The sequence below is a fragment of the Anoplopoma fimbria genome, chromosome 18, assembly GCF_027596085.1.
Source record: "Anoplopoma fimbria isolate UVic2021 breed Golden Eagle Sablefish chromosome 18, Afim_UVic_2022, whole genome shotgun sequence".
NCBI classification, from domain to species: Eukaryota; Metazoa; Chordata; class Actinopteri; order Perciformes; family Anoplopomatidae; genus Anoplopoma; species Anoplopoma fimbria.
Window position 1 is genome coordinate 13,535,982 of NC_072466.1, and position 21,707 is coordinate 13,557,688.

General features: G+C 38.6%; 1 protein-coding gene across 1 annotated transcript in view; it reads left to right on the top strand.

Annotated features, from left to right (window-relative positions):
• Positions 1 to 8,540, top strand: part of rngtt (RNA guanylyltransferase and 5'-phosphatase) — an 81,375-nt gene extending 72,835 nt beyond the window's left edge. The window contains exons 15-16 of the mRNA XM_054618230.1: positions 4,033 to 4,156; positions 6,425 to 8,540. Of these exons, the coding sequence (XP_054474205.1) occupies positions 4,033 to 4,156; positions 6,425 to 6,591 (291 nt within the window). The 3' untranslated portion in view covers positions 6,592 to 8,540. The remainder of the gene's footprint in view (positions 1 to 4,032; positions 4,157 to 6,424) is intronic.
• The last annotated feature ends 13,167 nt before the right edge of the window (positions 8,541 to 21,707 follow it).

The following is a 21,707-nucleotide window of genomic DNA, read 5'->3' on the forward strand; positions in this document are numbered from 1 at the left end:
GGTCATTCACTAGGTCCCCCGTGTGGTTCTGGGATTTTTGTTCACCGTTCTTGTGATCATTTTGGCCCCACGGGGTGAGATCTTGCGTGGAGCCCCAGATCGAGGGAGATTATCAGTGGTCTTGTATGTCTTCCATTTTCTAATAATTGCTCCCACAGTTGATTTCTTCACACCAAGCTGCTTACCTATTGCAGATTCAGTCTTCCCAGCCTGGTGCAGGTCTACAATTTTGTTTCTGGTGTCCTTTGACAGCTCTTTGGTCTTGGCCATAGTGGAGTTTGGAGTGTGACTGTTTGAGGTTGTGGACAGGTGTCTTTTATACTGATAACAAGTTCAAACAGGTGCCATTAATACAGGTAACGAGTGGAGGACAGAGGAGCCTCTTAAAGAAGAAGTTACAGGTCTGTGAGAGCCAGAAATCTTGCTTGTTTGTAGGTGACCAAATACTTATTTTACCGAGGAATTTACCAATTAATTCATTAAAAATCCTACAATGTGATTTCCTGGATTCTTTCCCCCCATTCTGTCTCTCATAGTTGAAGTGTACCTATGATGAAAATTACAGGCGTCTCACATCTTTTTAAGTGGGAGAACTTGCACAATTGGTGGCTGACTAAATACTTTTTTGCCCCACTGTATATATTCTCAGGAGTCCCATTACACTGTAACAAATACAACATGTGAGGTTTTCCAGTTTTTACATACACACTGCTGGCTGAGTGACTCACTTGAGTTGTGTATATTTTAGCAGGAAATTATATTAATGGACAGAAGACGTCTAATGTATTCTGTCTGCTAGTATATTAAAGATTGCACATTAGTTTAGTACTGTCCATCGGCTATGTTGTTCCCCTTCGAGGGAGCGTTCGTTCATGTTCCTACTTTTGCATCTTATATCCTTCTCGCCACTTATATATTCTTTCATCCAGTTTCTCGTTATTAAAATTGACCCGAGTGCTGCCATGTCGCAGACCTGCGGGCCGGTTTTGATTAAGTCTAGAATGAAACAAGGGCACGGTCAGTCGGAGAGCAATGTGGGGGAAAACAAAGCGGCTATGCAAGGAAATTACAAACTTTGAATCTTTGCGCATCCACTTCAGTATCAATACAAACATTTTCTGTAATAAACTGTAGCACAATGTACCAGTACAGCTGTCCCCACAGATCCCAGTATTTGATAAAAAGGCAGGTTGAATGTACGTGTTGTGCACTGGCTAGTAAAAGGTCATATACTTCCAGTTGTCTGTAGGATTTTGCTTTCTCTGCCAGTTTTTGCTTACAGATACAGAATTAATGCCGTATTTGTTTAGCGCTTCCGAGTATTGAAAGCTCTTCGTCCTGTTGTACCTGAGTTCGTACTGGAAGTTAAAGTGGTGGAACAGCATTTAAAATTAATAGGTTGATTCCGGGAAGTGAATTAATGGGTTTTAAGGACATGAGCCTGTGCCTGAATGAAATAGCTTGGACTTTTAGGATGTCTGCTAAGTTGCTTTCTCTTTGAGACTTAGGTGAGAAGATCAATACCACTATCTGTATGCTAACAATGGATCTATAGACCCAGGAGCGTAGCTTAGCATAGCATAAGGACTCTCTCCAATGGTGAAAATAATAATAATACAAATATTCAAATAATAAGTCAGGCTTGGAGAATTGGAGGTGAGGGAATTCTGTAACAATAATGTTAGTAATAATGTGAGTATCTCGCCTGAATACCACAAATTCTGTATTTTACATTAGTGTTTGTCTACAAATTAAACAAAGGAGATATATCATGTGTCTTTAGAGACATTTATTGTTTTGGGAAAAATGTCAGGCAAGCCCCCCCTCTTCTAGATTTTATTATAAACTAATCACCTCCTGGCTCAAGCTCTGTTGGGCAAATACATTAAGTGGTATGGATGTTCTCAACTAACTAAAAGCGATTAGGTGCAGACTATTCCTTTTAAAATGATTACACTCATGATAATTGTCTTTCTTTTTTCTTTAGTTCAAGGGCTGGCAGTGGTTCAAGAAAAGTATTTCTTATGTAAAATGATCGAAGCAAGACATTCTTACAAGTGAAGGACACCCAAGGTTTTTCTAACAAGTAGCAGATATTAAACAGACTGTGCAGATTGTTTGAAATTTCCACACAACAAATGTACCAACTGGCAGTACTGCTTTTCATTCTTGTTAGTATTGTTTGTAGTTTGTAAATCAGAACATACAAGTATTGGAATAGAAAGGCAGAAGGATGGACCCCTGCTGCTCTGCAGTAGTGCAACACTGGCTGCTAAACAGTCCGACTGCCAAAGTCCCTGATAACTGGTGGCACACGTGTGCTGCCATAATGAGACGGATTTGGACGGATTAAACACCAAGTGGCGATGAAAAGCAGCAGCCAACATGTCGCCCTTCACCAGCAGGAAGACATCCCAGTCTGTAGCAGAGCGTCCTGCCTGCCTGTGCTGCCCTTCACAGTTCTCTGGCAGCTTGCTGTGTTGAGCTTTAGGAAGGCTTTGTGAGTCTGTCGCTCCTTTAGCTCGTCTGTTCTTCTCCAAATACAGAAACGTTTGAGTTATAGTTAGTTTTATTAATGTGCTGTTTATCTTCAAACTGGGATCAGAGAAAATGTTTTGGATATAAATCTGAATTTTGGAATGATGACAGTGATTAATTAGGCATTCTCATGATTTATGATTCAAGGTTGTTTTCTTAAATCAAATAACTAGCATCTTTCTCTCTCTCTGTATTTCTTACTCACACATTTTCTTTGCTTCCTGTGTGATTTCGCCCTCCACTGTGGGCCCAGATGCCACACACTCCGGGATCACACGAGCCCTCACTTAGTATTTTAATGTCTTGCCAAACACTGGTGCTTTCCTGGCAGTGATGGTCATCTTGACGGTCACACTGAACCCAGGAGGTCAGGATTTAGCATTTTCCTTGTCTTGAGAATCCTTTCAGTGGGACCCTGGACAAATAAACAACAGATGCTCAAATGTCTTCTTTGACTCATGCTTGATCTTCAGCGCCGTGTGCCATTTTCATATACTTCAACTATGTTACAGTGCTAAGTGTGTTGATTTGATTTTGTTTTCAAAACAGAATATGATGTAATAAGTCAGTGATCCTGTGTAGCTCAGGAGGAGGAAAATGAACTGTTGCACTTTTTTTGTTGAGGGCTGCATTATAGAGATACAATCACACTGTGTGAGTATCTGTATGTATTTATGTAAGAATCCTAAAACAAGTCATTTGGTTTATTTAATGTCCAATATCTGTTAAATTAGTCCATCAAGAGTATAAACTTGCTTACTATAAAAACGAATAAAAGGTAATTGCTGCTTTTCACTGTTTTATGTCACTGTGAATTTAATATCTTAGGTATTTTAGATTTTGGTCAAACAAAACAGAATTTTATGGACTAAACAATGAATTAAAATGACTTAGCTGCAGTCCTAATATTGCTCAGTTTAGTCACCGCTATACATCATTTTTGATTCCTCAAAGGGTAATGGGTTTAAAATTGGAGACTGCTCACTTCCATTTGAAGCCTCCAGAATGCAATTTGTTTGCCTATTTAAATAATACCAGATATTTTTTTGCCCGTCTCGCCATTAAGAGAGGTGAAAGCAGCAAATGTGTTTGCTACTGCTGCCTGAGTCAACATAATTCATCACAAGCTGAACAATTATTTTTCCTAACTTAATTTTAAACACCACTGTCATTGTGTGTGCATTTAAACGTTGTCGTCCAACGCTGCCTGAAGCGTCACTCTCCCTGTTAACGGCTTCTAAAAAGTATCCACTGCTAAGTAGTAACAGCAAAAGTGAAGATAATAATTTGCAGCGTATTCATATTGTGTTTGAAAAAACAGCCATTCATCAGCGCAGCAGCATGTCGATGAAAGTGTCTCTTAAAATACATGAGAGGGTTTATCATTTTCACCGGCAATGGTGGCAGCAAGGAGAAAATAAAATGACTGGTGTCTCATTCACTCTGTGTGGTGAAGTACAAACCGTCTTTGTCCTTTCATCTTCGTCTTCACAGGCCACTAAGGAGCTGAAGCAGTACGACAACAAGATCATTGAGTGCACCTTCGCCAATAACACCTGGGTGTTCATGAGGCAACGGGTGGACAAGAGCTTCCCAAACTCCTACGAAACAGCAATGGGTGAGACTTTGTCCTTCTCTGTCTGACAGTTAATGTCTCACTGTCTCCTCAATCCGAGGGTCACTTGCCGTAACAAACCTAAATTAACCTAATTATCCCCTGACTCTGCAGTTCCCCTCAGCTCTTCTGAGCGTTTTAGCATCTTTCAGCTCATTGTTTTGGTTTTACGACCTGCAGATTTAATGTTTTTGTTCACTCTCAATGTTCTCAAAAACTAGTTTCAAGAAAAAGAACAAAACAAACGGCACGCTACATGCTCAGCAACAAAAAAGCCGACAGAGAAAGATAGCGTCTTGTTGGTGAACTAGGGTTGTAACGGTATAGGAGGTGCAGTAACATCATCATCATCCTGGGTGGGCGCTTCACTAGGACGCTATGCTAGTAGTAACCATCATATGAGCACAGAGAAGAGCTGGCTAGAGGGATTCACATGCACTAAAAGGTACGAGGCTGGCAAGATTATGTAAACCAAGCCAAGAGAAGCTCTGCTCAGGCTTTAGATCATTCTCTGCTCAGATATACTTTACTTCAAGTAGTTGTTTGCTGCCATGTTAAATACTCAATATAATTTCGAGACGATTAAGCACCTTTTAAGTGTAAAATTAATTTAGTTTCACAGTTCAATAAAAGACAATCAGAGTGATTAATTTGAATTCTGAACAAACCTTTTTTTCATATGACAATAATACAGCTATAATAGCTTCTTGAAAACAGATGGAGGAAAAACAAAGAGAGAGCAATACTGTGAGAGAATGCAAAAATAAAAGTTTACCACTGGAATAAAACCTTATTTGTGTATAGCACTTATCTAAATGCTGACTTTACAGTGCTTTCCAAGGTGGCACATAAAATTACAAATTGAAGCAATAAAAACACAAGCACAATGCAAGAGAAAATACATTTAAAGAATGAATTGAATTGATAGAAGAAGATTGTCCTGAATTATTGAGCTTAACATCCTCAGGCAGGCAGTTTGTACACCGGATGGCACAAAACACCTTTTATCTGAAATCTGGACAGATAGTATTGATTTTATCCCCAAGCTAAAACACTGAAACAAGAACACAGTCATCTACATCACTCATGACTTGTTGGAATCGTGGCATGGTTGAATGAATTATCTGATTGGCCTCAGTTACTGTTGCTATGCCTGTCAAACTTAACATAACATAACTTCACATAATGATTTACAGTAATCAGTGTGGCACATTGATCAATAAACATTAGTTGTACGTTTCCAAAACAATTGGCCGTTCATTTCAAACTTCTTTCACATTTTGCTGGCTGAAATTTGAAATTTAGAACATTTCAGTAGCTGTAGCTAGCAAGCTATTTTTACAAACTCTCTCTTGGTTGAAAACTCAGGTGTCAGGTGTGATCAGATTTTCTTGTGACCACACTTTGTGATGTGATGTCTGTGATGCTGTGAGGAAAAAGCATACTGTCACCACCAGTTGGGAAGGAAAGCAGGATTTTTAGACTGGATTATACTTTATTTTTAACACTCACTAACAACAAAAACTCATCAGAACAGTTTTTTTGCCTAGTCTTCACCTTCACCAAGGTAGAGGTGAAAGTATGCTGGCCAACCAAAGTGGGAACTAACTAAACTAAGTTAGGCCTTGTAGATCTACTACCAGTGAAGATACAGCAATGCCAATTCCTCGCCTCAAATTTGTTACGATTTTTGTGGACTGCTGAGGTGAATAAAGTGAAAGTTAAATGCTATATTTTCCTTGTTTCCAAATAGGGGCACAGGAAATGCATCATGCTCTTAGGATTGTGGGTGTTTTAAGAGCACGGAGGATATACATGTATGCTTAAAAAGCCTCTGAACCAAGGTCTCAGTAGAAATCAAAGGATCCTCGACACTGTAACAGTCTTTTTGGCAGGATCCGATGACGAAGCATCTTTGAAATTTAGCCAGTGAAGGATCATTCTCAACTTTGTGAACACACACAGTCGCTGTTGTTTTTTTCATTTTTAAAAAGGCTAAGAAAATAAACCACCTTTCCAACTCATTAAATGTCAAGAATCTCTTTCTGAAGCTCCAACATGTAAAAAAAAATCCTCAGTTTGACAAAGCTGTATTTTGGTTTTAGTAAACAGTCAATTATGTGTTTCATTGTTAAATGTATTTTTTTTTTTTTGCTAGTTCTAAAATAAACAAAATATAAATTCACTGTGTTCCATGATGCTGCTGAAGCCTTTCACCATATATGCTGTAACTTCCTGACTTCCTCCTGTGTTTGTCTTTTCTCTCCCCAGCTGTGTGTAAAAGCATCCAGGAGCCCGTCACTAAGGACATCCTCTTAAAGTACGTGGACCGCTGTTCTCAAGGAGTCCAAGCCCAGAACCGGAAACACCCAGCAGACCCAGACGCTGAGCTAATGCCCCCTCCTCCTCCAAAGAGACCCAACCGGGCCATCCCTTAGCCCACAGCTGGGCTCTCTGGACTGCTCTACAGTCACAGTGTGCATCTACATCACCAGCCACGTTGACCCCCCCCGTACAGAAAACAGACATTTCAAGGCTTCCTTTCCCTCAGCACATTTGCTTTTTCAGCCTGTACATGCAAGGACTTCAGAAACCTTTGATTGACTGCCTCAACGTCATTAATTTACCATGTAGACTTGTTTGTAGCTTTAATTGCTGGTGTTCTTATTAAAATGAAAATCATGACGCTTAGTTAATTTATTTTTCTTTTCCTATTTATCTTTTTTAAAGTCTGAGCTATTTATCTACAGGGACATTGTTATGGCTACAAGGTAACATCTGACAATGCAAACCTTGTCTATGTTTTGTCAATTAGTTCCTTATTTGTATTGAAGGAAGAGTAAACATCATTAACACTCAGTCTGCTGTTTGAATGCATTCAAATCAGGAAACAATCCTTCAACTAATGATTTGCAGCATCACAGATCTCATTAATATAAACTCTAAACTGCATGTGTTTTGACTTCAATTAACAGAATAATGTTGCTGCCATTGTTCAGCCCATAATGCTGAGTCAGGGGTTTCCAACTGTTTTCATATCCAAGCAGCTCTGTGTTTCATAAGATTTTGTCCAATGGAAGCCCATCTGTGTGGTCTTTTTGTTTTAAAGGCCACCTGGGTGGGCGGTTAGATGACAACATGATTACATAGTCTCAACAAACTAACTCCAAAGGAGTAGATACTGTGAAATCAAGCTACAGATGGGTGACAAATACACATAAACCAACAACAAAGTTTCTTTGTAAGGTGTATACTTTTAGTCATCTATGAGTCAATTGATGTTTTGAAGATAGTGATGGAGAGCACTATCTACTAAGAAGAAAAACACTGTTAAATTGGGTTGAGATCTCGTGTGGAAGTTCTTATTAAGCACTGATTAAACCTTTCAATGCCCCTCAGAAATGTTTCATCCTGGGATGTCACAGGCATGTTTATACTGTACAGGCCACAGTGAATATGAAGTCTGATGACCACAATTTAATTTTTCTTTCGTTCATTCAGTGTTCAAAAATGCTGGTTTAACTGTCAATTTTATTCACACTGGTCGTCATTTTTCTGAAGCTGCTTTTCATGGATTTAGGTAGATGGCTGGCTACGTGTGAAGGTGATGCCCCACAGTTAACAAGGCTATTGAATGAAGGTTAAGACACAATCCTGAGCTATGGGGTATGGCACATGCACAGTGTTGGAAGGTTAATGCAAACAGAGATCTAAAGGAATAATGTCCGCTCTGGTGCTCTCTGGTTTCGTTGGCAAGACCAGATTTAACTGTGCTTGTGTTATACCCTGATGATGTGACCCGTGGCATCACCTCTTTTAATGCTTCTTGATTCTAAATCTCCCCATACGATCTCTGATTGGCCATCTTGTAGTTGACCTCTGACCTCTCTAAATGAACATGATTTCCCATCAGAGTTTTTAAACATGCTCATCATCGCTCTTTCATTTTAATCCCAATCGGAAAACCTTGTTGCCAGGGAACATTTCAGTTTCATTTTCTTACCCCGTTGCCCACGTTGTTGCTTGTTGCTAGGAGTGTCGCCCATCTGCACTGTTTATCACCCACTGTAGTGTTTGTAGAAACGATTTACTCGGCAGATCTCACATGCTGACTGGTTTATTGACATTCTTTGGTTTGGTTTGTGTTGAAATAATGTCTCCATTAGTTTTATTATTTTTATGTATGTTTTATTTTTTATGAAGGACAATCTCTCTTCTTAAGTGGATGATGCTACAGAAATGATTCAACACTGAGGGAATATTTCTATTTCTGTCTGACTAAAGAAAGTGTGTATTTCAGAACCAGTGTGTTGTGGAAGTTTGTTTGAAATCAGTGTTTCTGAGCTCCCATGCAGTGAAACGGCTTATTTTCAGACCCGGGGGTCAGAATTTGTGATTATTTTAAGATTAGGATGAAGGCAGTAGTTAGTCATGCAGCATGGAGAATTTAGATCAGAAGTAACGGTGTAAATGTAAGTCAGTGGAGTGAAACACAAAAGAATGTGTATGCATGTGTGTTTTGAATTCCTGTCTGTTGGTGCCGGAGGCGACTGTTCTCCTTATAGCAGAGATGGATGAGCTGTACTCCCAGGCTCTCTCCCCTCTGGCTGCACATGAAAGCTGACTGATTCCCATCAAAGCCTCTCTGACCTTTTTGTCGTGAGGTGGCTTCCGCTGAGACATTGCCGGCCCTCCTGCAGCAGGTGCAGACACATTTTATACCAGTTTTTCTTAAATTCAATTCACTCAAATTCATTCTGCATCCTCTCAAACTGAGCTGCTACTTTAGCTGCCTGATCTAACATAACCTGTTTTATTCCAACCTGTTCTCTCTTTGCAGGGGTTTCTGAATCTTTCTCCTTGGGAAAACATCGCCAGGGTGGAAGTAAGAGAAAAAGCACACGAACGGGCGGATCCAGGTTATCAATAAATATGTTTTCTCTGGGTGCCATCGAGTGCAGAAGGCATGAAGGGGAGCACTTGTGTGTTTCAGGGAATGTAAAATTCACACTTTGCATTAGCAGGTGGTGCAGCAAAGATTATTATGAGGCTCCCTCTTTCTTGGCTCAGGTGGTCAGAGGCTAGGAGCCGCTGAGCTCCACAGCCATATTAAATCAGCACAGACGACTTGCAGGCCATTATCATCCCAATATCATCTGCATTTTAAATAATGCATTTATGTGGTTCTCGCTGTCCATGATCTGAGCTGCAAAGCCTTCTGTTGAGCTCAAACCAGCTTGTGTGCTGACTTATTGTTTGATTCTGCTATTTGAAACCATACCTTTTATACTTGAACCTATTTATGTCATCTTAAATAAAACAATGCAAAAAAACAATACATAATCATTGTTAAGACAAAATAATCAGTTCTAATCTTCCTTCACATATAATGTATAATGTAAGATCCCCTCATTTTTAGCCTCATTTCATTTCATTTCCGTTTCAAGGCATAAATACATACATTAAAGTCAATTTATAAACTGTGAAACATGATACAGGAATTTTGAGTTATTTTCATTGTCATTTCAAGTTAATTAAACTTGAATTTCTAGTTTATATTTTCATATCACCAGCAACAGTTTCTCGAACTTGAAGTCCAAACAAATGGAGTTTGGAAGCCACATAATCATCATAGTAGCAGACCTCCCAGCATGCATTGATTGTTATGTTTGATCGTATGACTCTTCAACTTAACATCTTAAATTTATTGAACTTATCGCAAGTTCAGTGAACTTCCCTGAATAATGTCCCCAATATATTTAAATTATCTATTTAGTTGCATTTTCATCTTAAAGTTCTGCAGATGTTAATGAAGCTAACTTCCAGTGATAATTTCCACTGCTCTAATCTCGGAATTGTGAATCATCTGATCTGATTGAACGTGCTTTGCTCTTGATAATGAAGTCAGACAGCTCTGACCTGATTACCCTGCTGAAATTAGAAATTTAATCACATGAATGTTTCATCTGCTGGAGTCGGGGAGGCATGGCGCCGCAAATCTATTATAACAGATTCTCCTGCTCACAAGCTCTACTGAGGCGTGATGCCATGTGGCAACAAATGACTCCTATTTGGGGGGAATGGCGATGAAGCTGAAGCTCCATCAGAAGCAGCAATCAGGAGGTGGCTGTTTGTGACGGCACATTCTGCTGCCATCATTTGTAACAGCAGCACAGCAAGGCTGCCATCGTCATGTTAATGTCTGATCTCTCTGCACCAATGTCATTTTCAAATGAACATGACAAAGGTGAGCCTGAGGAGGGAGAAACTGAAGTTGTGCCTGCTGTTGCATTTCTGCTCCTAAAGTCCCTGAAATAACTTAATGAAGAACAGTGAAAGGTCAGTTAGAGCATCTTTAGGGCTATTGTGGCATTTTTCTGAGTGAACTAAATATGTGGGAAGGATATAGTTTCTACCAAATCCTTAAGATAAAATCATTCAAAAGTGGGTGAATAATGCAAAACAAAAGTTTTTGCCAACTGAAATGCAAACACACACCTGCTATGAAATCAGTCCGCTAGCTATAACGTCATGAGAGGCTAATGGTCAAATACAATAATTATCTGTTTAATCTAAACATATTTTACGTTTAAAAAGTCCAAGACCTGTAACCAAAAACATATTAAGGTTTTACAGGAAGAGAAATAAGAGGCATTTTTAAAGTACAAACACCTCCTGCCATGAAATCCCTATGCTAGCTACTACGGCTCAAGAGCTATTTGAACCTTTTACAGAAAAGAAAAGAGAGGTATTTTTATATTAAAACATGTTTTTTATAACACATATTTGGCACATAACAAGAAATAACCAAACAATTAGGGAAATGAAAACAGTAGATCAAAATGTCTTTTATTTATTTATTCTACTGTCTTTAAAGTAAAAACTACAGTTAATTGAAGCTTTGAGTTTTATTTTTATACTGCTCAGCCCTTGACGTCCATTAGTTAGAAAAACATTGTCACAACTCGTCTAAGTAAAATGCTGAGATCTGGGAACGCGGTATGATGCAAAAAAATTGGTCAAATACACAACGGTGGTAAAGGCAATCAGAGAGGTCGTAATCAAACCCAGAGGTTTTGTCAGATTAATGCGGATAAGAAACAGATGCAAGCGGTACAGACTTTGGTTCAACTGCATCGTAGTTTCATAAACTCACTGGTTACCTATGCAAAAGGAAATGATTAGCGACAATACGGCTGTGCTTACTTTAGATTTTTACCCCCAAATAAATGTTTCAATATGTGTAATTCTCTGACTGATGGCGTTTGTTGTTTAGCAATGTCGCATCACTGCAAGATCTTTGGGAGTCCAGTAGAATATATGGTCAGAGCTATAAGAATTGTGTTAAAGGTTATTTTCATAAGATGCATTTTCAATATTGTTTTGCACTTTGTTGTTGAGCTTTGGTTCAAGTCAGAGCAGACCAGTCTTTTAGAACAGTCATATGCATCTCAAATTCAGCCTGTTTTGAGTTTAAAGCATCAAGTTTAAAGCTTTTAGGTCAAACTGCTTTCACGCTTAATGACTCTAAAAGATATTGGAAATGTCACTCACAAAACAAAAAGAAAATTACACCTCCTGGGTGTATCTCTCCACCTCCTGCTGACATTCTCACATGCACAAAAGTTAATGGAGTAAAGGAAAAACATGAATCACATTGCATTCTTTAATTTTCTGGGTTTTTACTCCTCGGTAGCCAGCGGGCTGAAAAAGTCATTGGCTTTATACAAACTTGGTGGAACGGCAGAAAACTTATTGGTAAAGTGATTTGATGTTGATTACAGCAAGTGCCGGGGTGCTGAAGGAGGAGTGCGTTATACTCGCTGGAGACACTTTCAGAAAATAAAACAGGGAAATTCAATAAAGAATGTCCTGACCTTTTCAGTGTAAATGTTGGCAATCGTTGCCACTTATTTCCCTGCCACTCTGCCTCCAGTCACTGGGGCTTTAATAGAGCGGACTCTGAATAAATGATGCAAACAGGGAAAAGTGGCGATTACCTCGCTTCAAAACTTCTCAGATTTTACAAGAAAATTTAGAACATTTGTCACAAACTGGAGGTGTAGAGATTAAAAGATGTGGTATTTTTCAAACCGAGCAATCACACCGGAAATTAACGTTTATGATACTATGAGACAGGATTATACAACTCTGTAAAATATAGCTATTGCAGGGTTAACTGTAGAAATAAGGAGTGTGCGCTTGGACATATTTTTAATTGGCCAACATTTTTAGACAAAAGTTCAGCTTTGTGTTTTTGAGTTTTTTAACGTTTGTTTGTTTTTTAGTCTTTTCCCAGAGCATGGTCTCGTTGAAATGCATGAACTTTGTGCTGTTTTTTATCTGAAAGCATCTTGGTAAGAGATGCTGCTGAGTTGCATCATGGTAAATTTAGGATCCATTGTTTTAAAAGTAAACTTAATGTCATGATCTATCCCTGCCTCTGCTACATCAATTTTGAGCATTCCTTTTTTACATTTCATGGAAGTGCAGTGCAGGACTTTTAATGTCATTTTTCACGAAAAGGAAATTAGGTGATTTGCCTGTTGGCGGCAAACTTCACAGAGCATTACCTGCGTTTCCGGGGACATGAGATGAATCAAGCATTGCTGTGAGAGTCCTTGACAGTAGCAAGTTGGATGTACTTTGGATGTGCACTGAGAGCATGATCCATCACAGGAGCACCAACATTTTCTCTCAAAGCAGCAGTACTCGACTAACCTCACTCTCTTATATTTCCAAAAATTAAATAGTTCAAAGTTGAACACTGTTCAAATAAATAATTCAGACCTATGCAGAGAACATATCTGATTCGCCTCGCTGCACTGGAGCACATACTGTAGCTCTCCATTCATGGTCAACAGGGGAGATTTCAGGTTTGGATCTGCAGCTGGACAGTTCATGGGCTTTCAGGGGATCTGTTGCCCACGGTAACCAAATGCCATTAATGCTCCTCCTGGGTGTCATTGCTATAGTAAACTTGATGTCGCAGACAACAATGTTAATCGGGTTTGTGTTTGTTTCAGTTTGTTGTCAATATGTACTAATTTCCCTCATTTTTCATACTTGCTTTTCTTTGTTTCATTGATGGTTTTCACTTCACAGGTGTTGTGAAACCTTGTTTGTCTGGAAGGATGTAAACCTAATCGGTTCAAAGCAAAGAATATTCTCACATACTCAGGATTTCTTCATCTTTTCAGTCTTTTTTTGATGATTGCTGCTATTCTTCAAATCCTTATCACAGGAACATTTATTCAACTTTAAACTGTTGCATGAGCCTCCACTGCAGTTGATTTGCTATTTAAAGTATGAATCTGCTCTTGGCAGGATTTTTCTTTTACGTCCATTTTATCAGCATAACTCACATATTCTGCTGCAACAAAAAAGAGCAGCAGTTTTCCACTAATTGAGAAGGTGTTTGTTACCCACATAAAATCCTAAAAGTCACAGGGAGAAAATCCTCTCCAGCCTAAGAAAGTGAAACAATTAAACTTAAAATCGGATTGTTTTACAGAATCAAGGAACCGCTCAGTCCAGATGAACCTGTTCATGAGCATCTTCAGTCTCTAAAGCATCAGCAACCATTTGTGACGCTAACTTTTTACTGCGTGCAAATAAGTAGTGAAATTCTTCAGTAAACAGAAATGGCCACGTCCTTCAATTACATTTTTTTTGCACTTTCGCATTGGCTTAATCTCTTAGATGTGTGCGTCTGTGAGTGAGTGTGCACATCTGTGTCTGTCCAAAGCTAAACTCGCGTTCTTCTGCAGCAAACTGCATAGTATTTTGGGTTGCCAGTCTGGGCTGCCTGCTTGAGGGCCTCTAATGGTTGCAGTGACTCAAACTTTTTCAAAACACCTTATTGCCTGTTTTATACTGCTATTGACTACGTAGTTACTCTGCGGTAGTTTCCACTAGTCATAACACAGATGAGTGCGCTCACTTTTAGTGTTTTTGGACGATGGGGTTTTGCTATCAGCAGCGTCGAGTGCTAACTGCACTTTTGGATTCAGCCAAATGGTGGCAGTTTTAATATCCAGTAAATGGGTTTGAGAGGCTCCATGGATTTCAACCCATTATTATAGAGATGCTGTATTTCATTACATAAAAATATTTGTGTGTGTTGTAACTTTCCCTTTTTTGTAAATTATGTGCTTATGTTTTCCTCTCGATAAAACTCTTCTTTTCTTTGCAGGTATTTTTGAGCCTGAAAAATACTTTGTCACAAACTAAGTGACAAACTTTTTTTCTTGTTGGTGCAATTTCCAGATGCATCATCCCAAGATCTCAGCATGATTGTACTAAGACATGATCTCCAGAATCTCCTTGACTCGGTCTCGCAGATCTACAGATTATCATAGTCAAAGAGGCGCCAGAGTGATTTGGAGGCGAGTAAATTGGATTTGATGGAAAGCAAAAGTAATTTTTCATGTGGCATCGCTGCAGGACTGTGTGGTGCTACTGCTGTGTATCAAAATGATGGGAGTGGGAAAAAGAACAAAATCCTTTCTCACTTGTCATATACATGAACTTGACCTTTTCCTTGACAAAGTTTCATTGTAAAACGCCAGAAGGTACAGTCTCATCTTGCCACGCCTCATTATGTTTGGGGAAAAAGCGAAAAGTGAAGTGTGGGAAGGTGTGATGTGCATCCAGTCAGGAGCTGTAAAGGAAATGGACCTGACAAAAGCTCTTCGAAAAGGACTGCAGTCTGAACGACAGAGTTGACTAAGAAGAAAAGACTCTGCCGTCTATGGAGAATCTGTCAAGTCATTTTGGACTGCAGTGCTCCCTGTACAGCAACTCTCACTGTCAACCGGAGACAATACACTGATGAAGTATCTTTATATTATTGATATGTCTCCTCTGTTCTCAACACTCATTCCACCCCTTCGATCTCTGTCTCTAAAATTCCCTTTATATTCCCTTTCATGAGCAAACGGTGATGAACACAGCCCAATTTGAAACCATAGTCCATTCACCAACCAGCTGATGCAGATCGGTCTGAATCATTACACTGATGCTCAATAAAAAGTCAGACTAGAACAGACATAATAAAACTCATATTTGTCTAGCTCTGCGTGACTAATTGTATGAATTTATTCCTACGGTGTTTCATTATCAGTGCTTCAGATACACAAAGGAATAGACACAGATTACCTTTGCCTCGTTACAAAGTCGCCAATAAATAGCCAATATTTCATAAAACTGCCATTTGTGGTGACATTAAATGGATTTATTGTGCAATATTGATGTGCAGACAGAGAAATTAGTCCATCACAACTCGTTATTATTCCATTTAATTTCAAACAAAGTTTATGAGATTGAAAAATCATCAGTATCTTTCGAACTTGTTTGGAATGGTGCAAATAAGGTCTCGGTTACATAACATTAAAGAGGAAATCTGCAAATGTTTTGATATACGTTATTCTCAGGAAAACTGTCAGTAATTCTCAAAGATATTTTTTCTTCGTTATAAGTATAAGTAAATCATCACATCCTATGTGCAAAGACCAAATATGAAAACTTATCTGAAATTATTTCAGGGTACTTATTATTGAATGAAAGCGATGAGCTATGCAGAATGGAAAAAAACCTGATTTGTTTATGTGAACTTTTTGCTAGTAATTACTTTGGATGCAATGTGGTGTATGAGGTGAAAGTGCAAAAGTAATGAATCTGGCTTTAGGAATTTAATTATATGAGTGTGAGTCAAAATGATTTGTCTAGGGTTGTATCATAATCTATATAAACAAATTCCGCATTTATACGCAACAAGACAAGATTTTAGAATTAGTAGCATTATTTTTTCTGTTTGTAGTCTGCATAATATTGCCTTATCACATTCCAACAGGCTTTGGTTGAAAGCAGGTAAACAGTCTGTGATGAGAGCGAAAGAGGCTGAATGCTTTGGCTGAAATGCAATATGGGAACCCACTGGCTATCGTCTGTCAATGATGAACTTATTATTGGTTTGAAATTAGCTTGTAGCCTGGCAAATTGTTCGTATGCTAACTCACAAAAAGCTTTTTTTGGGATTTCTCGTGTATTTTCCGCACAAACTTCCAGCAACGCAAGTGATCAGTCCACCTGTGCAAGCCCCTGCAGTGTTAAGGACACAAAACTACTCTGTTAGGTTAAGTAAGAGATCATGGTTTGGTTTGAAATAACTACAGAAATGGCATTACTTAAGTAAGGAAGTTACACAAAGTACAAGTCAAGGTTTACTTCTAATTTCACACAGGACACGAATAGCAGTCTCCTTATCCCATTCTCCTCCCTACATGGACTCTGTCGATCATTATACTATGACACCTGTTCGTGCTCACAATTAAATGGATTACACACGCATTTATTGTTCTGATCGTAGGTGTAGCGACAAACAGTACGTGTGTATGAGAACAGCCTTAAGTGGTGGAGCTAAGCTTTACCCAAACAGGAATAAATAGTTTATTTATTGGGGACTATTTTAGTTGTGTAGTGATACACATTTGATGTACTAATGAGAAGAATGCTGGATTGACTCAAAACATGCTACAGTTCCCATGTTCATCCTAATAAAGGAACCCAACTTTGTGGTTCACTGAAGTATTTATAATAGTTTTGTGGCAACAACGGACTGATATGATATGTATGGTTTAGACCACAATACTTGTTAGTGGGATCAATTAATTGTGGATTTTGTTAATGAGAAAAATATAGGATATGACCAGATTTATCTTTTAACCCAAGAAAGACAATAACAAACCTAAATGACTCAGCCTGGCTATGCTTTTCTCTTCGCTGCTTCTGTTGAACCTCTAATCAGTTATCTTGCCTGCCTCTAATTTGAAAATATGACTTTATTTCTGGAGTGAATTACACGCCCATATAGGTTAAAGCGAGTGGGACCAATTTGGCCAATGCTGTCTCCCTCCCATCTGCTTGTATAGCAAACCGTCAAAATGTAGCAGCAGAAGTGTTGGAGGTTGGTGTAGCTCTGATCACCCTCTACAGCTGTCACCGCAGGGATCTGTGAGATTTCGTTGAGCTCCGCCTCTGCTCAGCTTCCAGCTGCACTAATGACACGACTTGGTTTCATTTGAGAGGTATTTGATAGTTGAGGATAAGACATTTAGAGTGGAGGGAAACTCCAAGCTTCATTTAGCCAACAGTGTGTTCACCGCAGTAGATGGTTTGGTTTTCTACAGCCAGCTTACAGACCCTGACACTTTTCTAAAGGCCTAGCACAGAACGATTGACATGTGAATGAAAACATGTAGCAGTGTCTTTATTCTGTGACTCCTCCAGATAGAGAAAAGACCAATAATGAGTCCTTTTTCACGCTGTTGGATATTGTAAAGCATGATTCACACGCCCAAACAAAAATAAATCCGCACATAGTATTAAGATATTACAAATTGCTTTTCAAAATTGTATGCCTCAAAAAGACATGCCGTCAATTGGCTGTGAGGCTGTAGAGAATAAAAAAGATGTTGGAAATTGCTGCTATTTGTAACTACGCATTTTTGAAATCCAATAGCAGAAAATTGAGTCGGGATTTTAATGTGAGGGGGTGTTTGTAATTGATATAATGGAGCTAGGGGAAAAGCTTTTAAATTAGAGCTTAAACAAGGAGTGCAACTGCTGCACAGGATCTTTGTCTATCCGAACAGAGGCAACCCAAAGCTCAAAGTTTTACAGCATTATTTTGTAAGGATTTGATTCCTCCATAACATTGACAAAGAGTGCCCTCTCGGCTCTGTGTTGTTTAGCATCCTTGGTGGTTTATTAGTGGACTGCATTGATAGTGTCTCCTTGTATCAGTACATTTTGGACTTACTACCTTCCTAAATCACTTCATTTTTTTAGATGAAGGACTATGTATATTATAAAGTCAGCCTGCTCTGTTTCCAGCTAAGCGCTACTGTCGGATCTGAAATTGCTGTGTCATACTTTCAGATATCCGCATGCTGTTTGATGGTGGATCAATGATTTGATCCCATCTGAAGCAAAAGCTGAAAGTGCACTTGAGCTCAAGGGGTGCATGATAAAAAGGTGAGAATAAAAAATATATAATGTTCTCTGATTTTTCTCTGATTTCTCTTGTGAAATACTGGATACTTCAACTTGTCCCAGCACTGATAGTACTGGTAAAATTATTTCCGGTTAGGTCTAGGGGGATTTAATGACCGCTACTTAACATTTGGGCTGTACCAGCTGCTAACAGGCAACATGCACCGAACGCCTTCGGTTGTCAACAGCAAGAAAGCGTGAGGGTTGAAGGTTATCATCACTGCCTGGACAAAATAGATCCTCACTATCAGTAATATTCAACTCTCCTCTCTTCTTCTCTGTCTTTTTAGCTTCTTATCTCTGACAGGCTAACATTTGATAAGACCCCTCCTCTTAATGTTCGGCAAGAATGGAAAATGACAAATGACAGCTTCTGACTGTGATAAACCCTATTGCCAAAAAGAAAAAACCAAGGAAGCAAAGTGCAAATTACATTCAATGAAAATATTGGTTAAGGTCCAAATGGCAACTTTTTTATTTTACTCTTTTATTTGCGCTTTCTACAATATCTGCACATTGCAATGGGTAAGATATGTGGAAAGATCATACTGTCAATTTAAAGAAAGGAAATGTTGGTTGCAGGTATGTAGCAGAATGTGAAAAGTTTGACACCCCCCACACCTTTACTTTCAGCACACTACTTCTGGCTTTGGCACTGAATGTTAGCGATGACATTGTACCTAAATCATGCTGTGAAGAATTGTCCAATAAGACATAATTCCTAGGGACACTGCGCTGGGTTATTGCTAACCTCTAACTGAATAACATCCCCAGCTCCCATAAAGAGCAGCACTTCCCTGAGCTTTCCTATGTGAAGTATCATTGGATGAGACAGCTTAATGGGACCCGTTCACCGTAAAGCTCAGACCTGTGATCAGGGGTCAAAAGCCAAAAAAGGTTGGGAAGCCCTCTAATGGTGACAGGCCCAGAACTATCAGTATCATGGGGAGTATTCCTGGTGGCCGGCCAGCTGATTGGTCCAGAGTAAACAATTAGAAAACATGTCAACAAAAAGGTTACAGTATACATGCTCGATTGTGAATATGTGGAGCTTGGCTTTTTATGTTATTTAACAAACTAACATATAAACAGTCTGAAAGTATAGTGCCTATAGGCTCTCTCAAATGCACTGCTGAATTTATTGACTGGTTCATTGGTACAGAGGAATCAGAAAAGGTCTGACAGAGATGAAAGTACGGTCACACATGAGGGGGTCGGCAGACGATGTTTGTATCGAGAACAGATGAAGGTCGAGTCGAGGAAGCCAGCGGGTTGAGGCTCAACATGTTGTAAATGAGGCATGTCATGACTGCAATCCCCCTCCCCCCTGAGGTTTACTAGTGAGAGAGAGGGGAAAAAAGGCGAAAATGGGTATAAGAAGACAAATAAGGGGAAAATGGGGTTATACGTATATCTAAATACTGCAGGTAGAGACAGGAAATGAAACAAGATGGTTGTTTTTTGTTCCTGAAGTTAGTTTATAACCATATAAACTAACTTTATTGTATGTATGTACTGCATTTATATTGTGTAGATGTTATTGGATTTAACAGCTAAGACTCAGAACAAACCACAGAATCCAGAATAATGAAGTATTGGCAGCGTTGTGCTTAATCCCTCGAGTTGGACAGCACTTTAGATAACAAACGCCTCAGAGCTGCCGTCTAGTCTAACTCAAAGCCCCAAATTTGTAATAAAAGTACGGTGCCACCTGTTAGGACACATTTTCCTCACTTCTGGCTTTGTTTGGGTATTGGTTTGTTCGTCTAAAGACATTTTTTAAAGCTCACTTGAGCTTTGATCTTTTCAAACAACAGCAGCGTAAAAATGTGTTAAAAGTTGTTATGCAGCTTCGCTCTTTTAATAAATCCATTGCCACCCCCGTACAAATAATTCTATAGAGAAGTAAACACATCCATCTGAAAGGTTTTTTTCTGTTCTCTACGTACTGCAATTACTGTGTGAATATTTCACCGTAAGAATTTGCAACATCATTTCTGTCACAGTTTTAAGGTCTTCATTTTACCATAAGATAAAAATTGAAAGCCATTTTACTTACACTCAGAGTGGATTACTGTATTGCCATATTTCATGATGCAAGAAAACTGAATAAGACTTCTCTGGAATGATAATTATTTGCAGAATTAAGTGCTACCCCATAGTCTTCACTCCCCTGTCTTTCCTTTCAAATTTGGTAGCCTGATTTAACTTTTTTTAAATATCATAATTTCTTTAAAATCCTCCTAAAGTCAGAATCATTTAAACCATGTGTTCTCCCATTAGTTTAAATAGATGAAAGGGTCTGTTAAACTATATATTAAGCCAGCAGTAAAAGTTTACTTTTTATGTTAATAATGAAAATTCCAGATGAAAACTTTTAATTACAGACTTTTTGAGCATCCTCCCTTGGATCACCAGATAACCAAGGCAGCATCTTTCTATGTGGACAAAATTAATAAGGAGAAACCGTGGTGCTTGACAACCTAAAATTTAGATTATACTCCCGAATAATGCTCTAACATTTCCCTTTTCTTGATTTTCTGTTCAAAGTCCTGACAAATGAGCACCCTTTGGTTGTCCCACTCCTTGTCAGCTCAGGCAGAGCTCTTTAAATTATGTCAAACGTCCTCCTCTTCTAATTTAAAAAAATAAGAAAAAGAGTCTGTATTTTGACATCATGGTGTGTATATAGCACAAGGGGGAGATGACAGTCGTACCTCACCTCCTCCAACTTGTCTGTCAGTCAACATCCTCAGTCTTCTTCCCACACTGGCAACATCATTCATTATTCATAATAAATAAATAATAATAAATATTCATAACTCATTCAACATAAACTCCATCTTAAATAGCACCTCCCACCCTCCGAAGCTGCTTTATGCTTTCTGCTTCACCGCTTGTACAAACTACACTCACACACACACGCACACCACACACACACACACACACACAGTTTCAGTGTTCTGGTTTCATCTATAAACCACTTTTATAATCCAATGAGTTTGTATTTATGTACTTATGTGGACATATCATTTATGGTAATAATTTTAGTCGTATTTTGTTTTGTTTGATTGTTTTGGTGAGATGCCTTTATAAACAAATTGATATTTAGCTACCGTTTTCATGATTTACTTTTTTTTCTGTACTTGTGTTTCGTCCAAACGATTCATATTATATGTTACAATAAGTTACTCCTCATTTTTTGTGTGTTTTCTTACGAAAGCCAGTGACACATGTCAATTTATGCTGGTTACATGCATACAGTCTTTTCAAAATAATAATAGGTTAATAATAGGTTTAGGCAGCAAAACTACTTGGTTTGGGAAAAGACAGTCATTTTGGTTGAAATAACAATGGAGGTGCTGATACAGATATACATACAAATTTGGGTGCATTATTTTTCAAAGGTATAGCAACAAATTCTGGATAAAACCACAAAATCTCTTTCACAAACATGATTTTAGACTTGACTTTTCAAAAAAAAAAAGCAAAAACAACA